General features: G+C 43.2%; 1 protein-coding gene across 4 annotated transcripts in view; it reads left to right on the top strand.

Annotated features, from left to right (window-relative positions):
• The window catches only part of LOC142659478 (relaxin receptor 1-like), a 635,204-nt gene that overhangs the window by 566,955 nt on the left and 41,119 nt on the right, over positions 1-27,130 (top strand). For all 4 annotated transcript variants that reach the window (XM_075835648.1, XM_075835650.1, XM_075835649.1 and 1 more), the window contains one exon: positions 5,136-5,365. In XM_075835648.1, the coding sequence (XP_075691763.1) occupies positions 5,136-5,365 (230 nt within the window). The remainder of the gene's footprint in view (positions 1-5,135; positions 5,366-27,130) is intronic.

The raw sequence follows: 27,130 nt of genomic DNA, 5'->3' as shown, positions 1-27,130 counted from the left end.
GCAGAGCTGCAAAATATGTTGACATTATATAAAAAAATACCTAAACAGGTTGTCTCACGACACACATTTATGGCATATCCCCAGTATATGCCATAAATGTCGGATAGATGTGGGTCCCACCATTGGGACCCGTACCTATATCAAGAATGGGATTCCCCTGAGCCGACCCTGCTTGATGTAGCTGCTGGCCCTGCATCAAGGTAGTGAATGTGGTTGTGGATTCTGGAAACAGCCGAGCTCGCTGAGCTACGCTGTTTCCAGTGGCGGATTAAGAAGACCATGGGCCCTGGGCTGTTACCCAAACTTGGGCCCCCCTTCTCCACCACCACCCTGCCGCGCCGTAACTATTGCTAACACTACCTAAACACTAGTACACAAAGTAGGCACATTATGCACAAAGTACACACAGTACACAAAGTACGCACATTATGCACAAAGTACGCACATTATGCACAAAGTACGCACATTATGCACAAAGTACACACAGTACACAAAGTAGGCACATTATGCACAAAGTAGGCACATTATGCACAAAGTAGGCACATTATGCACAAAGTACACAAAGTAGGCACATTATGCACAAAGTACGCACATTATGCACAAAGTACACACAGTACACAAAGTAGGCACATTATGCACAAAGTACGCACATTATGCACATAGTACGCACAGTACACAAAGTACCACATTATGCACAAAGTACACAAAGTAGGCACATTATGCACAAAGTACGCACAGTACACAAAGTACCACATTATGCACAAAGTACGCACATTATGCACAAAGTACGCACATTATGCACAAAGTACACAAAGTAGGCACATTATGCACAAAGTACGCACATTATGCACAAAGTACGCACATTATGCACAAAGTACGCACATTATGCACAAAGTACACAAAGTAGGCACATTATGCACAAAGTACGCACATTATGCACAAAGTACACACAGTACACAAAGTACGCACATTATGCACAAAGTACGCACATTACGCACATTATGCACAAAGTACGCACATTATGCACAAAGTACGCACAAAGTACACAAAGTAGGCACATTATGCACAAAGTACGCACATTATGCACAAAGTACACAAAGTACCACATTATGCACAAAGTACACAAAGTAGGCACATTATGCACAAAGTACGCACAGTACACAAAGTACCACATTATGCACAAAGTACGCACATTATGCACAAAGTACACAAAGTAGGCACATTATGCACAAAGTATGCACAGTACACAAAGTACCACATTATGCACAAAGTACGCACATTATGCACAAAGTACACAAAGTACGCACATTATGCACAAAGTAGGCACATTATGCACAGTACACAAAGTACCACATTATGCACAAAGTACGCACATTATGCACAAAGTACACAAAGTACGCACATTATGCACAAAGTACGCACATTATGCACAAAGTACGCACATTATGCACAAAGTAGGCACATTATGCACAAAGTACGCACATTATGCACAAAGTAGGCACATTATGCACAAAGTATGCACAGTACACAAAGTACCACATTATGCACAAAGTACGCACATTATGCACAAAGTACGCACATTATGCACAAAGTACGCACAAAGTACGCACATTATGCACAAAGTACGCACAGTACAAAGTAGGCACATTATGCACAAAGTACGCACAGTACACAAAGTACCACATTATGCACAAAGTACGCACAGTACACACATTATGCACAAAGTACGCACAGTACAAAGTACGCACATTATGCACAAAGTACGCACAGTACACAAAGTACACACATTATGCACAAAGTACACAAAGTAGGCACATTATACACAAAGTATGCATAGTACACAAAGTACACACGAGTATGCACATTATACACTAAGTATCAAAACCACAAAAAAGGCCAAACTTACTAGGTAGGTGGGTGAAAACCCGTTCCCATCAGGACACAGACGGGTCAAAGAATGCTGCAGAAGGAGTGTGCATTAAATAGTGATAGCCCCTCCCACTAGTCTTGAGGGGAGTGGCGAACTAAGTGCTCAAAGGTGTGCGATAAATGAGTGTCAGTGTAGTGCTAGGGTGTGAATGGATGGTAAAAAATAATAAATATATATGTATGAAAGTGTCAGAACTGTGTAATAATGTAATAAAAATAAATAAATAAATAAATAAATGTGATGAATAGGGGTCAGTGCTGTGAATAGTACATGGGGTGTCAGTACTATGTGTAATACGTGGAGGGATAATGTGCTGGTCGTCAGGCATGGCGTATCTTGCCGAATAACAGCCTATTTGTAACGCCGCTAGTGTTAGCTAAAGCGGGCTGCTCTGCATTCCAAACCAAACACCAGCACATCATGCCCTCCCAGCATATAAGACCCGGCTGCGTCCTGAAAAAAAGTGTAGTATACGTAGTAAGAAATATCCATGAAACATGGGGTATTAGTTGTTATTTTGGCCAAAATACGCAAAGCTCGCAACCCAACGTCAAGGGTCCCCAGTGCCTTGCGAGTCCCTAACCAGAACTTTTCGTTCCTAATTTAAAAACACAAACAGAAAAAATGGGACATAGATATCAAAACCACAAAAAAGGCCAAACTTACTAGGTAGGTGGGTGAAAACCCGTTCCCATCAGGACACAGACGGGTCAAAGAATGCTGCAGAAGGAGTGTGCATTAAATAGTGATAGCCCCTCCCACTAGTCTTGAGGGGAGTGGCGAACTAAGTGCTCAAAGGTGTGCGATAAATGAGTGTCAGTGTAGTGCTAGGGTGTGAATGGATGGTAAAAAATAATAAATATATATGTATGAAAGTGTCAGAACTGTGTAATAATGTAATAAAAATAAATAAATAAATAAATGTGATGAATAGGGGTCAGTGCTGTGAATAGTACATGGGGTGTCAGTACTATGTGTAATACGTGGAGGGATAATGTGCTGGTCGTCAGGCATGGCGTATCTTGCCGAATAACAGCCTATTTGTAACGCCGCTAGTGTTAGCTAAAGCGGGCTGCTCTGCATTCCAAACCAAACACCAGCACATCATGCCCTCCCAGCATATAAGACCCGGCTGCGTCCTGAAAAAAAGTGTAGTATACGTAGTAAGAAATATCCATGAAACATGGGGTATTAGTTGTTATTTTGGCCAAAATACGCAAAGCTCGCAACCCACCTACCTAGTAAGTTTGGCCTTTTTTGTGGTTTTGATGATATCTATGTCCCATTTTTTCTGTTTGTGTTTTTAAATTAGGAACGAAAAGTTCTGGTTAGGGACTCGCAAGGCACTGGGGACCCTTGACGTTGGGTTGCGAGCTTTGCGTATTTTGGCCAAAATAACAACTAATACCCATGTTTCATGGATATTTCTTACTACGTATACTACACTTTTTTTCAGGACGCAGCCGGGTCTTATATGCTGGGAGGGCATGATGTGCTGGTGTTTGGTTTGGAATGCAGAGCAGCCCGCTTTAGCTAACACTAGCGGCGTTACAAATAGGCTGTTATTCGGCAAGATACGCCATGCCTGACGACCAGCACATTATCCCTCCACGTATTACACATAGTACTGACACCCCATGTACTATTCACAGCACTGACCCCTATTCATCACATTTATTTATTTATTTATTTTTATTACATTATTACACAGTTCTGACACTTTCATACATATATATTTATTATTTTTTACCATCCATTCACACCCTAGCACTACACTGACACTCATTTATCGCACACCTTTGAGCACTTAGTTCGCCACTCCCCTCAAGACTAGTGGGAGGGGCTATCACTATTTAATGCACACTCCTTCTGCAGCATTCTTTGACCCGTCTGTGTCCTGATGGGAACGGGTTTTCACCCACCTACCTAGTAAGTTTGGCCTTTTTTGTGGTTTTGATGATATCTATGTCCCATTTTTTCTGTTTATACACTAAGTAGGCACATTATACACGAGTATGCACATTATACACAAAGTACACCTTGTAAACACATGAATATGGACATTAAACATACATGAATATGGACATTAAACATACATGAATATGGACATTAAACATACATTAATATGGACATTAAACACACATGAATATGGATATTAAACACACATGCACTTACCTTTTAAGTCTTCACTGCAGCTCTTCTCCTGCTCACAGCACAGAGCCCGCCGACAGTCTCCCCTCCCCCATGTCCCGACAGCTAGCAGCAGAGATGTTTAGAGCAGGGAAGGGGGGCTGGAGAGGGAGCTTCTAAAGCAGCACAGACCACGGCTGCTAAGTAGAAGCAAAGCTCCCCTCGCCTGACAGGTGCGGTCCTGGCACCGGGGCTCCCTCCGGTGCTAGCGACGCCACTGGGCATGAGGGGGTTCGGGCGGTCATAGGCTCCCTGGGAGCCTTGGGCCCCCTGGCAGTCTTGGGCCCCGGGCGACCGCCCGAAACGCCCTAATGATAATCCGCCACTGGCTGTTTCCGTAACTTCCATAGAAATATGTATGAGTTACGAAAAAAGCGAAGCACAGCAGCCCAGTAATGCTCCTAATTTATTATGCCTCTTAATAAATTAGGCGCATTTTACTCCAACTTTCTTTATGTTAAGACTCACTGAAATTCTGGCTGTCTGAAACCACCACCAGGAGCTTACTGCATATTTTTTTACACAGAACTCCATAATTATGCAGTATTCAGGAAGCTTCTAAGCTCCCTGTAGTGGTGGTTGTAAGATGCCAGAATGCAATCGTTTAGCTTTATGTATTTGCAAGGGATTTATAGCACGGACCTCTATAAAGGAATGAATCAGCACAAAATATTTTACTTAAAAACAACAAGGATTTATAGGGTGGAAGTGTCCTAGGAATCACTCGTTCCTAGCCGCAAGGTATGAATGTGAGTTATAAAACTACCAGAACCAAAAATCTCTACACATGTCAATATACACAAAGGAAAAATCATTGTGACTTATATGATTCAATTTTTTTATATGCATAAATATGAGTGGTTTTGATTATGTGACGTACAAGGAGTCTGGGGTCCAGATTTTGTAACATGACAACAACACTTCTCTAGACGTAATAATGAGATTATAAAAATAATTATAGTATCAATTGGAATATACAATTAGATGTGTTTCAGCCTCTTCTTTTTTTCTGCAGATACTTCAAAAAATTCCAGTACTGTAGTCACGCTCCTCATGTGCGCAGCTGCAAGCCAAACAGCGATGGCATCTCTTCCTTTGAGAACATGTTGGCCAATATCTTGCTTCGCGTCTTTGTCTGGGTTATGGCCTGTGTCACCTGCTTTGGAAACCTGTTTGTGATCTGCATGAGGTCATTTATTGTCACTGAAAACTGCCAGCATGGCATGTCCATCAAGTCCCTCTGCTGTGAGTTCACACATAGAAAAATCAGAACATCACATCCAAATTGAGAATACTTATTTGTTCCATGAATTACTAGTATACTTAGGAATATTGTTTAAAACCACATACATACTCTAGATATGTTCAGACTATAAATACACTTTTCTTCATTATACTATACTAATAGTGATTCCACAGATAGCTTGTGTCTCCAAAGATATGAAAAAGTCTGTACACCTTCATTTGTCACACTGAATAATCTCTGATATAATATTAGACATTTAGAACCTGAGTAAACCTATAATAGTAAGTTACTTCTTCAACACCTATAACATCTATGTGAAAAAGTAAACCCTTCATAACTCATAAGTAAACCCTTCATAAGTCACCAAATTTAATTGATGACTAGTTATAGCGATTGAACACAGATTTCAGCCAACCTTGTTCAGTCTAATCCTCACTTTATATTGAACCGTACCATAAAAATTAATTAATGACCACAATGCTTTTTCAAAAACACTATGTTATGATTAAAGGAAACTCCGAACATGTGAGAACAAAGGGTTTTCATATATATATATATATAGCCCTCTGGAAACACAACATAGCTATGTGTCTTCAAGTCACAGTGTGAGTCAATATATCGAAGTGGAAAAGTTCAGTTGTGAATCTTTCCAAGAGTGAATGGCCTACCTACATTACTCCATGTGTGCAGTAATAACTCATCCAAGAAATCACTAAACATCCTAGAATAAGATTGTTTGGACTGCTGGCCTCTAGCTTTAGCTAATGTCAGCATTTAAGACTCCAAGAAAGCGGCTAACCAAAAGTGGGATTAATGTTAAAATTGCAAGGAGAAAATCACCTCTATTCAAGAGTAACATTGATGCTGCAAAATCAAAGAAAATTCTAACTTTTCAATGTACATAATATTGCCTCTTTCGGGAGCTGCGAACAATGGGGTGTAGGCAGAGAGGAAGCTCAATTGCTATACAGCTTCACCCTTGCCTGCTGCTAGTCCTGAGACTTAGGGTACTCTTACATGGCCTGACGTGGGCCGTGTAAACGTGCTCCGATCAACGAGACAGCTTGTTGATCGGCGCTCGTTTGCTCCTTTCACAAGGAACTAGTATGGGGACGAGCGCTCGTTACTATGATCACTTGTCCCCATTCATTTCTATTATGTCGGCAGCGCATCCGCCTGTTTACACAGGGAGATGTGCTATCAACAACGATAATATTTTCGGCATTTAAAACTGTACAATCAGCTGATGAACGAGTGTTTGCTCATTCATCGGCTGATCGTTGCCCTGTGAACGCTCGTTTGCCTGAAAATTGGCCGCTGTATAAGCGCCCTAATAAGGAGGAGGCTGCAGAGAGATTCAACTTCCTCTCTTCTTCGTCACCCATTTTATGGGTTGTTTGTTTCAGAAATCACTGAAATTATTCAGAAAACTGTATGTGTTTACTCAGGTTCTTCTAACATTTACTATTGTTTAACTATAGGAAACCATTCAGTGACATCTAGAATGGGGACAATATTATTTAAATTCACAGCACAACAGCCAGCTAAGTGTAACACTCACTTAAAGGGGTTCTCACCATATGAGATCACAAAGGTGTACATAGTGTACATAGGAGGCTTACCAAAATAAATGTATAAATGCCCTTTAGTGTTTGAAGCTGTGCTGTTCTTTCTTTAGGTTTTTAGCATTGCAGATAAATAAAAGCAATCTTATCTAGCATATGTATGCACAGTGCTGTGAAAAAGTATTTGAACCCTCACCCGAATTCTTCTACTTTTGCTAATTTGTCACATTTAAAGGGGTTGGCCACTATCAGCATCATGGCCGCCATCAGGGCAGTACTGCTGGTACACCAGTCAGGGGCCCGGCAACAAGGATGAAAAGAAGGGGCCGTCCGTTACTTTAAACATTTCATTGACGGCCCAGCATTAGTTACTTAGAGAATGGAACGGACCCTGCAACGTAACGGGCCGTTCTTTACTCTGAAGTAACTTACGCTGCTGCCCTCAGAGGAAGATGCTGCATGAGCAGGAAACAGAAGCTCTGTGTCACGTGTGGAGGGAGCCGCCCACAAGACAGGGAGGATGGAGGAAGAAGGAAGAGCTGGAGAGGAGCAGCTCCTCCCCCTCCTGCCTGCAACTTGTAATTGCTGAGGAAGATTCCTTTCAGGACAGGTAAGAGGGAACTGTAATGTTGTGTATGGGGGATTCTTTACAAATCGTTTTTGTGGGGAAGGGGGGACTTAACTGTAAATGCTATATGTGGGGGAGGGAATTTTGTGTAAAACATTTTTGTGGGGGAGGGGGACCTAACTGTAAATGCTATATGTGGGGGAGGGGATTTTGTGTCAAATGCTATATGTGGGGGATGGTGGGACTTGGCTGTGAATGCTATGTGTGGGGGAGGGAATTTTGTGTAAAACATTTTTGTGGGGGAGGGGGACCTAACTGTAAATGCTATATGTGGGGGAGGGGATTTTGTGTCAAATGCTATATGTGGGGGATGGTGGGACTTGGCTGTGAATGCTATGTGTGGGGGAAGTGATTCATTATTCATTTTTCTTGGAGAGGGGGAACTTAACTGTTAGGATAAGTTCAAAGGGGGCGGATACGCTGCGTAAAAGCACTCAGCGTATCCGCCCTGTGCGCCGCAGGGAATTCCCGCCGAAAATCCACACCAAACTGTGGTGCAGTTTTTCGCCCGGAATGTCTGCTGCAGAAACTGCAGCATTTAGCCGGCCTGCTAGCAGTCACATGGGATGAAACGTCATCCCAGGAGGCCGTGCTGGAGGGAGGAAGAAACCCAGACTCCTGTGTAAGTATAAGATTTTTAATTTTTTTTATGAGTTGCATTTTTTTTAATTCAATGGAGAAAACCCGCAACAAATAAGTAGCGATTCCGCAAATACAATTGACATGTGGCGGAATAAAATTCTGCACCGCAAGTCAATTTCTGAGCGTTTTTACCGCTCAGTATTTACGCAGCGTGTGGATGACATTTGTTCTATCACATACACTCTGCTGCTACTGTCTTTGCTTTGGATTTTTTGCAACTAATTCCATTGCGGAAAAAACGGCAATATTTACGCTACGTGTGAACTGACCCTAGGGCCTAATTCACACGACCGTGTTCAGTCTGTGATAAACGGAACGCATGTCGGCCGCTTTTCCCAGACCAAACACAGTGCAGGGAGCCGGGCTCCTAGCATCATAGTTATGTACGATGGCAGGTGTCCCTGCCTCCCCTGTCCCGTGCTGAAAACGTGATTACAGTACAGGACAGGTTTCCCGCAGCGAAGCAGGGACATCTGGCATCATACATAACTATGATGCTAGGAGCCCGGCTCCCTGCACTGTGTTCGGTCCGGGAAATGCGGCCGACATGCGGTCCAACATATCAGGGGATTCTGTTTAAAGGCTATGTAAACCTTTGAAAACATTTTTTTTAAATAAAAATGTCTATCAGTGTGTTTGGTGCAACTGTGCAATTACATTTTATTAAAAATTAATTTTACTGTTTGAGATACAGCTGCTTTATATCCTGTATACGGAGCAGCTGTATCTAGTTCTGAGACCTGAATCCATCAGGTCAGTGGGACTGACATGTTCAGTGACAGCGGTCGGATCAAGCTGTTATCGATCACATCTTTGTTTATAATTTAGATGTGATCCGTAAGGCCGGGTTCCCACATAGCTAAACACTGCGGAATTTCCGCAACAGAATTCTGTGCGGAAATACCGCAGCATTTACAGTAGCAGAAAAGAGGATGAGATTTTGTAAATCTCATGCCCACGCTGCGGAAAAAAAACCGTAGCATAAATGTTAATAAATTGACCTGCGGTGCAGAATTTAAATCATGTCTTTCTTCCTGCAGTCCGGCCTCCTGGGATGATGTTGCATCCCATGTGACCGCTGCAGCCAGTCACAGGCTGGAGCGACACATGGCCTGCAATGTCATCCAGGGAGGCCAGAGCGGACGTCAGAGTATGAGCGCTTTTTTGCGCAGAGGAATTTCCGTCCGAAAAACCGCACCACAATGTGGTGCGATTTTTCAGACAGAATTTTTCTGTGGGTTCCAGGTCACACTGCGTGATTTTTATGCAGCGTATTTGACCCAGGGGAACCCGGCCTAACAGCTCGATCCTACATGTCAGAAAAATGCAGGATCTGCTGTAACTGAACCTGTCAGTCCCGCTGACCTGAAGGATACAGGTTTCAGCGCACGATACAGCTGCTCTGTATACAGGATATAAAGCAGTTGCATGTCAAAAAGTTAAAATAATTTAGAATAAAATGTAATTGCAAAGTTGCACAAAACACACTGATACACATTTTTATTAAAAAAAAAAAAAAGTTTTGAAAGGTGTAGCGGCTGTAGCCTTTAAATAATTTTGTGGGGGAGGGGGGATTTGACTGTAAATGCCATGTGTGTTGGAACTTATTTAGCATATACTCACAGGTTACAGTCATATTGCGTGTTTTTTTTGCAGAGATATTCACAAAACCATGGCAAATGACACGGCATGGTTATAAAGCAATTTTACAAAAACTGTTGCAAAAAAATGTGATTTGACCTTGACGTGTGAAGAGACCCTTATAGTTCATTTGTGTAGGGTAGGGGGGCATTGTTGTAGATGTTATGCGAGGGAAAAGTTTAGTTATAGTTTTTGTGCGGGGAGGGTATATTCACATGTAGCATTTGAGATGCAGTTAAAATTTTTTATCAAAACCGCGCAGTCAACTGCGCTAATTATTCCGTCAAAACAACGGAAACCTTATAGAATGGAGACAAACGGAAACCATTTGCAACTGATGCTTTACCATTGAAATCAATAGTAATGCAAATGGAAAGCTATGGTTTCCGTTTGTTTCAGTTTAGTTTCCATTCATGCGTTCCCCTGACGGAAAAGTCAGACGGAACCCATGAATGGAGTCCCGATGCAGATGTGAACGAAGCCTAATATATATGGACATAAGGAACAGCCCCAGAGTCCCTGGGCAAAGCGCTAGTAGAAGAACTTCCAGGGGACTCCAGCCCTGGGAAAGCTCCACTCTCCAGGCGATGTATCCCACTATATGCCATACAGTCGGATACGTTTTTGCTAAATTGAACAAAATCCATGGCGTTAACCGGTCGCTGCCTGCTCCATGATTTCGTTCACTGTTATTCACATCAGGCATCGCCCATTATGGGGTGACCCCACCTCACAGTTTGTCAATGATTATAACGACATGATTTCAGAGGGTTTTGAAGGAGGTGCAATTACGGCTACTGACCCTAGGATCTCCACATTTTACCTCCTTCCTAAGATTCACAAGAATTCCACTAACCCCCCGAGGAGGCCCATTGTCTCTGGTGTGGGAAATTTGACCGAAAATTGTAATCACTGGTTGGACCATGAATTGCGTGAACTTGTCTACCAGTTGCCTTCCCACACCAGGGACACTATGCAGATCCTCAAGGATCTGGATGGTAGTACCTTGGAGGTGACTGACTGGCTGGCTACCTGTGACGTGGAGTCCTTGTACACCAGTATTGACCACGACACAGGTTGCAGCGCAGTGGAATTCTTCTTATTAAGGAAGGATGACTACAGTCCGATACGCAGGACTTTCGTCTTACGTGCACTGAGGTTCATCCTCAAACACAATTATTTTGTTTTTGATGGACGGTTTTACTTACAAGTGCGCGGAACGGCGATGGGAGCAGCAGTAGCACCAACTTTTGCAAATCTCTACCTTGGCTGGTGGGAAGAAACATTTGTCTTCTGTTCCTCAATGGATCAATTTACAGCTAACATCAATGTGTGGCGGCGTTACATTGATGACATCATGTTCATCTGGAACGGTCCCGCCAGTGATCTGGAAAACTTCGTAAAAATTCTTAACACCAACAATTTCAATTTAAAATTGACTACTAATTACGACCAACACTCAAGGGGAATTTTTGCGTCTTAGACGGAACTGTTCAACCTTTCAGCTCTTTAAAACAAGGGCTGCTGAATTGAAAAATAGACTGTCAGTGAGAAATTATTCTAAAAAAAGTATCAAAAGGGCATACAATTGGGCATTGAGAACTGAGCGTCAAACGCTGTTGGTCCCAAAGGTGAAGGTAGATGTGGGACATGAACAACCACGTTTCATCACAGATTTCCATCAGAATTGGGATGAAATGAATAACGCCCTTAACCGCCATTGGAATATTTTGCTCAGTGACCCCACATTGAAGAACCTTTTGGGAAATAGAGTGTCTCTGGGATATAGAAAGGGCAAGACAATTTCGAACATGGTAGTACGGAGCCATTTCTCAAGATCTAACAGTACCAAGACCATCCCGAACACTGGATTTTACCCTTGCAAAATGTGCAGGGCTTGTAGAATCTTGGTACAAAAAAGACACTTCATAGATGCACATGGAACCCGGCATAGCATCAGGGACCACATCAGGTGTGACACACCAGGTGTGATCTATTGTCTTGAATGCCCTTGTGGCCTCAAATACATTGGCAAAACAGTGAGAGAATTACGCATCCGTATCAGGGAACACATCAACTCTATCATCAATTATGACAAGAATCTTACTGATTGTCAGTCGAGAAATAAACCATTCTGCCCTACCCCAATAGCCAGACACTTTAAAATTAAACATAATTTGAAAAAAAAGAAAGCGAATGGATCTTCAATTTCAATACAGTTAATCCATTTGGACTGAATGAGAACTTTGGGTTCGGTTGTTTTCTCTGATAATTGACCAAGTTCCAAATGTGCGTGGGACCCTCTGATAAATTAAAATTTGTATAAAAATTTTTTTGAAAGGTTTTTGAAAGATTTTTGAAAAGTTTTTGAAAAATAATAATCATATAAATATTTTGAAATTTAGGTTTAAATTGAATAATTTAGATATCATAACACATATTTTTGTGGTACATATTGGGTGGGTTATTTTCACAATAAAATTCAAAAATTCTTATATACATCAATTCATTTATTTATTCACTTTATATTTCTTCTTTTGCAATTGTTCTGGCCCATTAAGATCCAGTTGATCTTCAATTTGATACTTGATAATTTTTCAAGTGTCTAACCTGATATGAGCAGTTACAACTTTTTGCTCTTTACTCAATTGTTCATTCATTCAATTTGACCTGCATTCTCTTCCTGACCTATGATTGGCTGGCCTGGATGTCAATTATTCTCTGCCCTATTTATAGGGCAGTTCAATGGCGGTCCCCCACCCCTAGAAGAAGCCAGAATGCTGGCGAAACGCGCGTCGGGTGCTCTAATATTTTAATGTCCACTGGTGCACTTAGGGCCATTGTTGCCATACCTAGGCTCATTTGCTATCGATTGCTTCCACTGCATTGCTGACAGCAGTCGGCTGTTCAACTTACAGCACGAGCGTGCTATTAGCGCAGCACACCCTGCTGTTACTCCCGAGCAGCTGGGTGTCAGCTCCTACCAGCCGCTACGCTCCTTTTGACCGCCGGTGAACCCACCGTGCGGTCTTATCATTGGGCTCACAGCACCAACGTGCTGTCAGCACAAGCACACCCCGCTGTCATTTTTGAGCGGCTGGGTGTGAACTCTCACCAGCCGCTACGCTCTTTTTGACCGCCGGTGAATTCACCGAGCGGTCCTGTCATTGGTGCACTCGCTGGATCAGGGCTGCTGCCTTGCAGGACAGCTCATCCTGCGGGGCTCCTTGATCTCTCAGCACTGGAGGCATCGCTCCGTTCTGAGAACCATTACACTTGCCAAGTCTGACTCCACTGACAGTTGAGTCACACTTCGGCAGAGTGTTGCGATACCGCCTCTCAGCTGATGCTGAGCGCGGCCACAGCTAGGCAACCCCGGCTGTTCCTGCAGATGTGAAACACAACACGATCAACCTACTGCCTTACATCTGCACATACTGCTTTTGATTCATAATAAAATTTATTCTACCTTCTCAAAGCCCTATGTCATTCAGCATGGCGATCACATTGCTATACAATTGACAGCTCTGCAGCCATCACTGTGCCACACGCTCAGGTTTTGGTTCACCTAGATCTTTACCTGGGGGCGTATATAGCAAGGTCACATTCACACTGTGCTGCAGCACAGCCGCATGGTACTGCTATCGGCTACCATTGCCCTTATATTTGCATAGCTGCAGTCTTAGACCTCAAGCATGGTAGCACAATAGTGTTTCCCTCACTGAAGCACTGTTGACAGCAACACAATCCACTAATTATCCATATACCATACTATACTACACATGGCCCACAGGTATGTGAGTTTGGGGGTCACTCACACATACCTTGGTGCACCATTGGACTTTTAGCTTAATTGTTCATTTAAAGAGGCTCTGTCACCAGATTTTGCAGCCCCTATCTGCTATTGCAGCAGATAGGCGCTGCAATGTAGATTACAGTAACGTTTTTATTTTTAAAAAACGAGCATTTTTGGCCAAGTTATGACCATTTTCGTATTTATGCAAATGAGGCTTGCAAAAGTACAACTGGGCGTGTTGAAAAGTAAAAGTACAACTGGGCGTGTATTATGTGCATACATCGGGGTGTGTTTACTACTATTACTAGCTGGGCGTTGTGTATAGAAGTGTCATCCACTTCTCTTCACAACGCCCAGCTTCTGGCAGTGCAGCACTGTGACGTCACTCACAGGTCCTGCATCGTGTCGGCACCAGAGGCTACACTTGATTCTGCAGCAGCATCAGCGTTTGCAGGTAAGTAGCTACATCGACTTACCTGCAAACGCCGATGCTGCTGCAGAATCATCTGTAGCCTCTGGTGCCGACACGATGCAGGACCTGTGAGTGACGTCACAGTGCTGCACTGCCAGAAGCTGGGCGTTGTGAAGAGAAGTGGATGACACTTCTATACACAACGCACAGCTAGTAAAAGTAGTAAACACGCCCCGATGTACGCACATAATACACGCCCAGTTGTACTTTTACTTTTCAACACGCCCAGTTGTACTTTTGCAAGCCTCATTTGCATAAATACGAAAATGGTCATAACTTGGCCAAAAATGCTCGTTTTTTAAAAATAAAAACGTTACTGTAATCTACTTTGCAGCGCCTATCTGCTGCAATAGCAGATAGGGGTTGCAAAATCTGGTGACAGAGCCTCTTTAATGTATACCAATAAAAGTTAACTCTTAATTACAGATCACATACTTTCTTCCCCCTTCCCCTTCCTCAATCATATCACATCAGCACCAAAATCGGTTAACGCATATAACGTACAAACATGAACGCCACACTTTCCATTGTCCACCCCTTGTAATGGAGGGGGCCCAGACAGCTTGGTTGTATGGGGCCCAGAAATTCCTGATGGTGGCACTGATCAGCATAAAATTTTAAAAGTGCCCCAGACAATAAAGAAACACCTAATGAATTGTTATGAGGGCAAATAAAGTAAATAATATATGATTTATGTAGCCTCCCCACCTTACCATGCTCCAGTAGCAGCGCTCTCCCCACAGGTTTTGTGGGAGGGACATGTTAAAAATTAAACTAAAAATCCCAGCATGCAACATTCCCAGCACAGCACATCCTTCTCTGCCTGTCATCTTGTGACAACACCCCAGCGGCTGCTTCACCTCAGCTACCATTGTACAGCTCTATAATAAAGTGTACCTCATTGTGCACCCCAACAGTGTATATATATATATATATATATATATATATATATATATATATATAGTGAAGGGAAAAAACCCTTGTCACTCCTATTTAATACAGGAAGACAATATGTACTAGAATGGCAAATATGTATGTGTATATATAAAGAAACCTCAGTCTACTAGGTAGAGGATTAAATACAGAATCCTGAATCAAGGGTATTCTGAAAAGATAAATCAACTCCTGATTGTGTATATAATGCAATATCTACATAGGTGTATAGAGGCCCATTTCCAGCAACCATCACTCCAGTGTTCTAATGGTATATTGTGTTTGCTAACTGTGTTAGAAGGCTAATGGATGATTAGAAAACACTTGAAAACCCTTGTGCAATTATGTTAGCACCGCTGTAAACAGTTTTGCTGTTTAGAGGAGCTATAAAACTGACCTTCCTTTGACCTAGTTGAAAATCTGGAGCATTACATTTGTGAGTTCGATTAAACTCTCAAAATGACTAGAAAAAGAGAGCTTTCATGTGAAACTCGACAGTCTATTGTTCTTAGAAATGAAGGCTATTCCATGTGAGAAATTGCCAAGAAATTGAAGATTTCCTACAACGGTGTGTACTACTCCCTTCAGAGGACAGCACAAACAGGCTCTAACCAGAGTAGAAAGAGAAGTGGGAGGCCCCGCTGCACAACTGAGCAACAAGACAAGTACATTAGAGTCTCTAGTTTGAGAAATAAACGCCTCACAGGTCCTCAACTGGCAGCTTCATTAAATAGTACCCGCAAAACGCCAGTGTCAACGTCTACAGTGAAGAGGCAACTCCGGGATGCTGGCCTTCAGGGCAGAGTGGCAAAGAAAAAGCCATATCTGAGACTGGCTAATAAAAGGAAAAGATTAATATGGGCAAAAGCACACAGACATTGGGCAGAGGAAGATTGGAAAAAAGTGTTATGGACAGACAAATCGAAGTTTGAGGTGTTTGGATCACACAGAAGAACATTTGTGAGACGCAGAACAACTGAAAAGATGCTGGAAGAGTGCCTGACGCCATCTGTCAAGCATGGTGCAAGTAATGTGATGGTCTGGGGTTGCTTTGGTGCTGGTAAAGTGGGAGATTTGTACAAGGTAAAAGCGATTTTGAATAAGGAAGGCTATCACTCCATTTTGCAACTCCATGCCATACCCTGTGGACAGCGCTTGATTGGACGCCAATTTCATCCTACAACAGGACAATGACCCAAAGCACACCTCCAAATTATGCAAGAACTATTTAGCGAAGAAGCAGGCAGCTGGTATTCTATCTGTAATGGAGTGGCCAGCGCAGTCACCAGATCTCAACCCCATAGAGCTGTTGTGGGAGCAGCTTGACCATATGGTACGCAAGAAGTGCCCATCAAGCCAATCCAACTTGTGGGAGGGGCTTCTGGAAGCATGGGGTGAAATTTCTCCCGATTACCTCAGCAAATTAACAGCTAGAATGCCAAAGGTCTGCAATGCTGTAATTGCTGCAAATGGAGCATTCTTTGTCAAAAGCAAAGTTTGAAGGAGAAAATTATTATTTCAAATAAAAATCATTATTTCTAACCTTGTCAATGTCTTGACTATATTTTCTAGTCATTTTGCAACTCATTTGATAAATATGTGTGAGTTTTCATGGAAAACACAAAATTGTCTGGGTGACCCCAAACGTTTGAACGGTAGTGTGTATATATATATATATATATATATATATATATATATATATATATATATATACTCATACTCATATATCACACTCATATATCACACACACACACACACCTATCTATCTATCTATCTATCTATGTACAGTATGTAGATCACTCACATATATTTTATATATAGATATAAATATATATATATATATACACACACACACACACACACACACACATATATGCTTACACACACACATATATATTGTACATACTGCCACAGTTCCCTCTGTAGATAATGCCACACATACTCCTTGTACATAGTGCCACACACACTCACCCCCCCCCCCCCAGTAGATAGCTCTGTTGGGGCTCCCTCTAGGAGTGGAATCCCCAGCCAGAGCATTGCCGACTCTTTGGCCAAGGATTCCTCTTTTGGAGGAGCCCCTGACGTCACTGTCCATATACAGTGATGTCAGGGGATCCTCCTGGACCAGAATGTGATGTCAGGGGCTGCTCTGCTCTGGAATTCCATATATGGACAGTGATGTCAGGGGCTTGCTCAGAGCTCGTAGAGTCGTTACTAGCACTTTGCCTGGGATTCCAGCTCTGTTCCTGACATCACTGTCCAAATATTGACAGTGATGTCAGGGCAACTCCAGAGCCAGAGACCCGGGCAGAGCGCTAGTAGTGTTCTGCTCTGAGACTCCGACTCAGGAGAAGCCACTGACAACACTGTCCAAATATCATTTGCAGATATATCTTGCGGATTGGACCATCTCCTTTGGTTTCAGAAACCCAAACATAATGTACTCGTGCCGAACACATTTATTCTGCTCATTTTGTATGGCTATTTTTCTAGGGCTTAACATATATTGGCATATACTGCTTCAATGTCAATGATTATTCTATCCCCGTTTTTACTTGTGGATATAAACATTTGTACATATTTTGATGGTATCTATTTTGCATATACTGAATTCGTGCCAATACCTGGTATCTCTATACCGGTTTTGATACAGTATAAAGGACCTTTGGGGTATACCACTGTTTCCCCTCTCTGTCCCCATAGATATGGCATCATCCTGTCTTTGTATGGCATGTATTGTTGTTGTAGTTCCCTGCCCTGATGTAGTTCTATAGTCTATCTCGGTTTATGAGGTTGCTGGCATCAATTTTAGTGATTTTCCATCTTCCAAGATGGCCGCCGCACAAGTTTTTGAGCTACTGCACATGTGCGAGATTTGGATTGCAAAGTCTCGCGGGATTTCGGCTCTTACTGTTAGATTAGATTCACTTCCGTATTTACACGTGGGATATACCCAGCTGCTGTACAGGGATGCCGTAATCACATTAGGAGCAGGTTCCTCCGCTATCTGCATAATGACAGTATGTAATTTGCTTTTTAACATGTACACCTGTGTGATGTATTAACCCCTTAATGACCGGGCCATTTTGCACGTTAATGACCAAGGATTATTTTTTGTTTTTTCACGGTCGCATTCCAAGAGTCGTAACTGTTTTTGTATTCCGTCTATATAGCCGTATAAGGGCTTGTTTTTTGCGGGACGAGTTGTATTTTGTAATTGTACCATTTTTAGATGCTTATAATATATTGATTAACTTTTATTAACTTTATTTTAGGAGAGAATTGAAAATAAGCAGCTATTCCAGCATTGATTTTCACGTTACAAATTTACGCCGTTTACTATGCAGCGTAAATAACATGTTCACTTTATTCTATGGGTCGGCACGATTACGGGGATACCAAATATGTAGAGGTTTTATGTTTTCCTACGTTTGCACAATAAAAAGCCTTTTAGAAAAAAATTACTTGTTTTTGCATCGCCGCATTCCAAGAGCCGTAACGTTTTTATTTTTCCGTCGATGTGGTCGTATGTGGGCTTGATTTTTGCGGGCCAATGTGTAGTTTTCATTAGTACTATTTTGGGGTACATAGGACTTATAGATTAATTTTTTATGGGGGGAATGGGAGAAAAGAGAGAATTTTGCAGTGTTTTTTTGCGTTTTTTTTGGACGCCGTTCATCCGGCGGTTTAATTAATGTGTTCATTTTATTGTTCAAGTCGTTACGATCGCGGGCATACCATATATGTGCATGTGTGATTTGTTTTGACACTTTTACTAAATAAAACCACTTTTTGGGCAAAAAAAGTCGTTTTATTTGATTTTCACTGTAATTATTTATTTTATTTTTTTCACAAACTTTATTTAACTGATTGACATTTTTTTTTTTAGTCCCACCAGGGGACTTCACTATGCGATGTGCCGATCGCATATATAATGCTTTGGTATACTTAGTATACCAAAGCATTATTGCCTGTCAGTGTAAAACTGACAGGCAACCTGTTAGGTCATGCCTCCGACATCGCCTAACAGGCAGATGCTGAAGACAGACCTGGGGGTCTTTGTTAGACCCCCCGCTGCCATGGAAACCCGACGGCGACCCGCGATTTGTTTGCGGGGGCGCCGATGTGGTGACAGAGGGAGCTCCCTCCCTCTGTCAAACACATTAGATGCCGCTGTCACTATTGACAGCGGCATTTAATGGGTTAAACTGCCGGAATCGGAGCGCGCTTCGATTCCGGCAGTTGCAGCAGGAGCCAGGCTGAGTATAACAGCCGTGCTCCTGCTGCTGATCGCGTGGGTACAGTAACAGTACCCGCGCGATCACAGGACAGATATATCCGTCCTCCTGCGCGAACTAGCAGCTGCTGAGGACGGATATATCCGTCCTTCGGCGTTAAGAGGTTAATCACTTATTGACTGTTTACACTTGGACTGTTCTTTGTCTGTACCAGTCCCCTATTAAATTGTATGCACACATGTAATTATCACCCCTATTTATGTCTGTATTTTATGATTGCTTTATCTACAAATATTTATTCATTTGAGTAACATTTTTTACTTGATCACCGCTTTATTGCTTAATGACTCTGTGAGTCCTTAAATACTCTGTGTTTTGATGTGTTTTATTATTCTTGAGAAAGATCCTGAGGGATTGAAACGTTGCATGGGTGAATAAAGGTTTTTCTACATTTTGGAAGTGCTGCCTCCTTGTCCATTTTTCTGCCTGATATTGAGGACCTTGGACCAGGTTCTGAAGAGGCGTGCACCCTCCTGGCGGTTCGGTGCTGTGGTAACTCTCTACTTTTTGTTTTGCATCAAGACACCATTTAACAACATTTAATAGTAAACTGGCCAACCCCTTTAATTGTTTCAGATCAACCAACTAATTTTAATATAAGATAAAGACAACACAAGTAAACACAAAATGCAGCCTTCAAACGATCATTACATTTATTGAAGATAAAAATGTATTCAAAAACCTATATCACCCATGTGAAAAAGTATTTGCCCTCTTAACCTAATAACTTGTTGCACTACCCTTAGCAGTAACAACTGCAATCAAGTGTTTGCAATAACATGCGATGAGTCTCTTACATGGCGGTGAAGGAATTTCGGCCGATTTTTCATTGCGGAACTTTTTTAATTCTGCTACTTTGGTGGGTTTGTGAGCACAACCCGTTTAACCCCTTAACGCAGCCTAGTTTGGCCTTAAAGGGGTTATCCAGGGAGCAAAAATTGCATTGAAATAATATATTTATGTGAAACGAAGTAACTTACTAATATACTTTAATTAAAAACTCTGTTCTAAATTCTGCAGTTCAAACCTCATGAATTATTCAGGAACTGCTGGAGCTTTTCTAAAAGTAATGACGCTCCGACACGGCCCCACATGACTGAGCTCTTGCTTCATGTGCTGTTCGTGAACATGATCGTAATGGGCTGTCACATTGCCTATTGCTTGAGCCCCGAGCAGAGCATCAGCAAGCGCTTTGCTCGGGACTCCAGCACTGCTCCCGATGTCCATATTTGGTCAATTCAGGGGCTTCCTATTGCTGGAGTCCCCGAGCAGAGCATCAGCTGATGCTCTGCTTGGGTACTTCAAAACTTCTTCCGACGTCACTGTCACTGTCCATATATGGACAATGATGTCTGCAGAACAGTACTGGAGTACCGGAGCATCAGCTGATGCTCTGCCTGGCGACTCCACAACTTCTGCCCACGTCATTGTAACTGTCCATATACGGACAATGACGTCGGCAGAGTAATACTTGAGTCCCCGAGAAAAGCATCAGCTGATTCTCTGCCTGGGGACTCCACAACTCCTGCCCACGTCACTGTCCATATATGGACAATGACGTTGGCAACACTACTGGAGCCCCGGAGTAGAGCATCAGCTGATGCTTTGCTCGGGGACTCCAGGACTTCTGCCCACGTCACTGTCACTGTCCATATATGGACAGTGACGTCGGCAATAGTACTGAAGTCCCAGAGCAGAGCATCAGCTGATGCTCTGCTCGGGGACTCCAGTACTGCTGCCGACGTCATTGCCCATATATGGACAGTGACAATGACATGGGCAGAAGTTGGGGAGTCCCCAGAAACAGCATCAGCTGATGCTTTGCTTGGGGACTCCAGTAGTGCTGCCGACATCATTGTCCATATATGGACAGTGATAGTGACGTCGGCAGAAGTCGTGGAGTCCCCAGGCAGAGCATCAACTGATGCTTTGCTCGGGGACTCCAGTACTACTCTGCCGACGTCATTGTCCATATATGGACAGTTACAATGACGTGGCCAGAAGTTGTGGAGTCACCAGGCAGAGCATCAGCTGATGCTCTGCTCAGGGACTCCAGCTATAGGAAACCCCTGAATTGACCAAATATGGATGTCAGGAGCAGTGCTGGACTCAAGCAATAGGCAATGTGACAGCCCCTTGCGGTCATGTTCACGAACAGCACATGAAGCAAGATCTCAGTCACGTGGGGCTGTGTCAGAGCATCATCACTTTTAGAAAAGCTCCAGCACTTCCTGAATAATTCATGAGGTTTGAACTGAACCATTTAGAACAGAATTTTTAATTAAAGTATATTAGTAAATATATTATTACAATGCAATTTTGGTCCCCGGATAACCCAGAGCCCATTTTTCAAATCTGACATGTGTCCCTTTATGTGGTAATAACTCTGGAATGCTTATACCTATCCAAGTGATTCTAGGATTGTTTTCTCGTGACACATTGGGCTTTATGTTAATGGTAAAATAGGGTCGATATCAGGGGCATAACTAGGAAAGACTGGGCCCCATAGCAAACTTTTGACTGGGGCCCCCCCTCCCCTGGGTGTCACACAACCCCCCCCTTGTAGATAGTGCCTTTTTTACAGCCCCCCCTGTAGATAACGCCATACAGCCCCCCTGTAGATAACGCCATACAGCCCCCCCTGTAGACTATGGCGTTATCTACAGGGGGGACTGTATGGCGTTATCTACAGAGGGGGACTGTATGGCGTTATCTACAGGGGGGACTGCATGGCGTTATCTACAGAGGGGGACTGTATGGCGTTATCTACAGGGGGGACTGTGTGGCGTTATCTACAGGGGGGACTGTGTGGCGTTATCTACAGGGGGGACTGTGTGGCATTATCTACAGGGGGGACTGTGTGGCGTTATCTACGGGGGGGACTGTGTGGCGTTATCTACAGGGGGACTGTGTGGCGTTATCTACAGGGGGGACTGTGTGGCGTTATCTACAGGGGGGACCGTGTGGCGTTATCTACAGGGGGGACCGTGTGGCGTTATCTACAGGGGGACTGTGTGGTGTTATCTACAGGGGGGACTGTGTGGCGTTATCTACAGGGGGACTGTGTGGCGTTATCTACAGGGGGGACTGTGTGGCGTTATCTACAGCGGGACTGTATGGCGTTATCTACAGAGGGGGCTGTATGGCGCTAACGCCATACAGCCCCCACTGTAGAGAACCCCATACAGCCCCCCCTGTAGAGAACGCCATACAGCCCCCCCCTGTAGAGAACGCCATACAGCCCCCCCTGTAGGGAACGCCATACAGCCCCCCCTGTAGGGAACGCCATACAGCCCCCCCTGTAGGGAACGCCATACAGCGCCCCCCCTGTAGGGAACGCCATACAGCGCCCCCCCCCCCCCTGCAGGGAACGCCACACAGGGGATACATGTGTGATCGCTGGCAGCGATAGGGAGAACGGGGGACTGAAAGTCCCCTGAAGTTCTTCATGACTAACCTCTGACTTCCGGCGTCTGCGCAGCTCAATAAAAATGAAAGGAGCGCTGGTCACGCATGCGCACAAGCGCGACCGGCGCTCCATTCATTTCTACGGAGCTGCCGACACAGACCCCGGAAGTCTGAGGTTTGTGATGGAGAACTTCAGGGGACTTTCAGTCCCCCGTTCTCCCTATCGCTGCCAGCGATCACACATGTATCCCCTATCCTGTGGATAGGGGATACATGTCTTTTGTTTAATGGCAGAGCGGGGAGATACCTCCCTGCTCTGCCGTAGTGTTCAGTGGCGTCCCGCTGTAGCAGCCATAGCAGCTGCTAGCGGAGCCTGCGGCCATGGTGGGGGCCCGTGCCGGCGGGCGACACGGGTCCCCTCATGCCGCGGGCCCCGTAGCAGTCGCTACGGCTGCTACGGCGGTAGTTACGCCACTGGTCGATATATTCTGTGTTTATTTGTTTTTCTGAATTTAAATGTATCTGCTTGTAAGACAGATTGTAATACCACACAAACTAGTGACTAGTTCACATTTCCCATATGTCTACTAAAGTTGGCATAATTTTATGAACATTCCTTTATTTTTCTAGGATGTTACAATGCAGAGCATAAGCAGCAATTTCTCATATTTTGAATAAAATGTCAAAAGCCAGTTTTTTTTAGGTACCAGTTCAGTTCTGAAGTGGCTTTGAGTGCCTTCTATATTAGAAACCCCCATAAAACACCCCCATTTAAAACACGAAACCCCTCAAAGTATTCAAAACAGCATTTAGAAAGTTTCTTTACACTTTTAGGTGTTTCACAGGAATTTAAAGCAAAGTACGGATGAAATTTACAAATTTCTATTTTTTGTCAGAAAATCCTTTTTGTTCAATTTTTTTTTCTGTAAAACAGAAGGCTTTACCAGAGAAATGCAACTCAATATTTATTGCCCAGATTCTGCAGTTTTTTAGAAATATCCCACATGTGGCCCTAGTGTGTTAATGGACTGAAACACAAGCTGAAACACAGGCTTCAGAGGCAAAGGAGCACCTAGAGGATTTTGAGGCCTCCTTTTTATTAGGTACCATGTCTGGTTTGAAGAGGTCTTGTGGTGCCAAAACAGTGGAAACCCACAAAAGTGACCCTATATGGCAAACTACACCCCTCAAGGAACTTATAGAGCGGTAAAGTGAGCATTTAGACCACACAGGTTTTTTGCTGCGTTTGTGGAATTAGGCTGCGCAATTGAAAATCTAATTTTTCAGATAAAAGGTAAATAAATTTATTTTTTACAAGGAATAAAGGAGAAAAAGCACCCCAAATTTTAAAAGCAATTTCTCCAGATTACGGCAATACCGCATATGTGGTCATAAACTGCTGGTAGGACAAACGGCAGGGCTCAGAAAGGCAGCTGCACTATTTGGCATGTAGATTTTGCTGGATTGGTTTCTGGGCACCATGCTGCATTTGCGGAGCTTCTGAGGTGCCAGTACAGGAGACACTACTTAAAAATGACCCCATTTTGGAAACTAGATGCCTTGAGGAAATCATTGTAGTTTTCATGGGGTGCATGCAACTTTTTTTTTTTTTTTTTATAATTATATATTTTTATTTTTTTCCATATGAACAAGAACATACATGGTATCAATTCAATATAATATAGAGTATAAGTCATGACAGGGGTAGTGTGAAGTTACAACATGTTGCACATCAGGGATGACAGGAATATCATACATTTCACAGTGATCTTAAGAACAATCAGTCCTGTTAATAACTAATACTTTGGTATGGTGAAATCCCCTTCTTTTTCTATCCGTCGTCTTAACTCTGCTTTCGTAGGAATGACACGAAAAATTAACCAACATCTACAATACATATGACAAGACAATGGAGGGGGGGGGGGGGAAAGGAAGGGAAAAGAAAAACAGAACAGTATCCTGGTTTGATCTGGGTGCACTAGCGCAGTTATGAACTAGTGTTATGCGCTCAGGGCGGTCTAGATGAATCAAATACATCCCATGGTGACCATACTTCTTTGAATCGTGCTAAGCTATTATTCATAGAGGCTGTCAAAGACTCCATTCTTCTGACCTCCCTTATTCTTAAATATAAGTCAGCAACTACAGGGGGATCAGTTCTCTTCCATCGCGCCGAAATGAGACACTTAGCTGCTGTGAGCACATGTAATAATAATCTAGAGGAGACCTTACTGAGCCCTTTCGGCGGTACATTAAGCAGGAAAGTTAGCACAGACAATGGAACCCTGACCCCCAGCAGTGTCTGGAGTAAACACGCAACCTCTCTCCAGAAGGGGCGAATTAACCGACAGTCCCAAAAAATGTGAGGAAGTGTCCCCCTCTCGCTGCAGCACCTCCAACATCTATCCGAAACAAGGGGATATATATGATGGAGAAAGTCTGGGGTATGATACCAATACATCAGAATTTTATATTGGTTCTCTCTATATGCAGCGCAAAGAGAAGATTTCGCGGCTTGCGACCATATAATTTGCCACAGCGACAGGGGTATCTCCCTCTCCATGTACATCTCCCATTTGGTCATATAGTTATGTTTTGGGATCTCATTTCCCCCTGGAGATGAGAGGATACTGTATATATCCGAAATTAATCCCCTAGTGGAGGTAGTATTCCTGCAGAGAACCTCAAAGTGCGTAGGTTTAGTAAAGCTGCTATCCCCAGGGAGAGAATTGGCAAAGTGGGTGATCTGTAGGTAACTAAAATGTGCATTGGGCGGTAACTTATATTTAGACTGCAGCGTCGAGAATGGCAAAACCGTTCTCAAACAGGGGTCTACTATGTCTGCAAAGTAGAACAATCCAGCTTCTGCCCACGGTTTAGTCATCCTCGCAGTGAGCCCATCCGGTAGAGCCGGGTTAAATAGAAAAGAAGTCATGGGAGATTTGGGAGAAGACAGGGGGTATAAGGTGTTAGCTAGCTTCCATATGTTTTTGGTGAACAACATGGGACCTAATAGGGATTTTGGGCAAGTCTCCACCTTTCCAGACCACAGTAGCGAATTCGGGTGAATAGGAGCTACCCACAACTTCTCAATCTCTGCCCATTTAGTATATGCCCACCTTGAAGTCCAGCCAGGAATTCTACGAAGATGTACTGCTAAATAGTATCGATACACATCAGGGACAGCCAGGCCTCCTACTGTCATAGTAGAAAGTAGGACTGCTTTTGGTATTCTATGACGCTTCCCTGCCCAGATGTATTTCAATAAGTCTGTTTGGAACCTACGAATTTCGCTACGTGGTATAGGCACCGGGAGAGTTTCCAAAAGGTATAAATACTTTGGTAGAATAGTCATTTTCACTGCAGATATTCTACCAAAGAAGGACAGCGGGAGGGAAGACCATTTAGACAGTAGCGTATTTATTTCTTGAAAAAATGGGGAGAAGTTATTTTTATAGAGGGAGGCATATGTGCGGGTGATCTGGACACCTAGATATTTGATCCCTTCCTCTTTCCATGTATACTTAAATGTTGTTTGTAGTGTCGAAATGAGCTGCGGGGAAATATTAAGTGGCAGGGCTTCCGTCTTAGAGTTATTAAGCTTATATCCCGAGTACAGACTATATTCTTTCAATACTGTATGTAAGTTTGGTAGGGTAACTTGCGGGTTGCGTAAAGTCAAAAGAACATCATCTGCAAATAGAGAGATCTTAAATTCCCTATCTCGCACTAAAAAACCTTGGATATCTGGATTACTCCTGATACGGGCCGCTAGAGGTTCTATGCATAGGACGTAAAGCAGGGGGGAGAGGGGGCAGCCCTGACGAGTCCCATTAAAAATATCAAATCGTTTAGAAATCGCATGTGGTAATTTAACTACAGCATTTGGTAAGGTATACAATGAATGTAAAGCGGTGAGGAAGGGCCCTGAAATACCTATTGTTTTTAGTGTGGCAAAGAGGAAGGACCAGTCCAATCGGTCAAAGGCTTTTTCAGCGTCTAAACTGAGGAGCAGGCCAGGAGACTCTGTTTTGTTAAGAACTTCGATCAGATCAATAGTCCGTCTAGTATTGTCTCCTGCCTGCCTATGCATGACAAAGCCCACCTGATCTTTGTGAATCAGGCCCGGGAGCAATGAGCCAAGTCTATCGGCCAGTATTTTAGTGAATATTTTGAGATCTGCATTCAACAGAGAAATTGGCCGATAATTAGAACAATCAGACTGGTCCTTCCCTGGTTTGGGAATAACCGTGATGAAAGAATGAAGCATGGAAGGGGGGATGCCAGCTCCCGATAGAAAGGAATTAAAAAGGGTTACTAAATGTGGTGTTAATACATCTTTAAAGACCTTATAATATAAATATGGAAATCCATCGGGCCC

Source organism: Rhinoderma darwinii, chromosome 8, assembly GCF_050947455.1.
Source record: "Rhinoderma darwinii isolate aRhiDar2 chromosome 8, aRhiDar2.hap1, whole genome shotgun sequence".
Lineage (NCBI taxonomy): Eukaryota > Metazoa > Chordata > Amphibia > Anura > Rhinodermatidae > Rhinoderma > Rhinoderma darwinii.
This window is presented reverse-complemented; position numbering and strand designations above follow the sequence as displayed.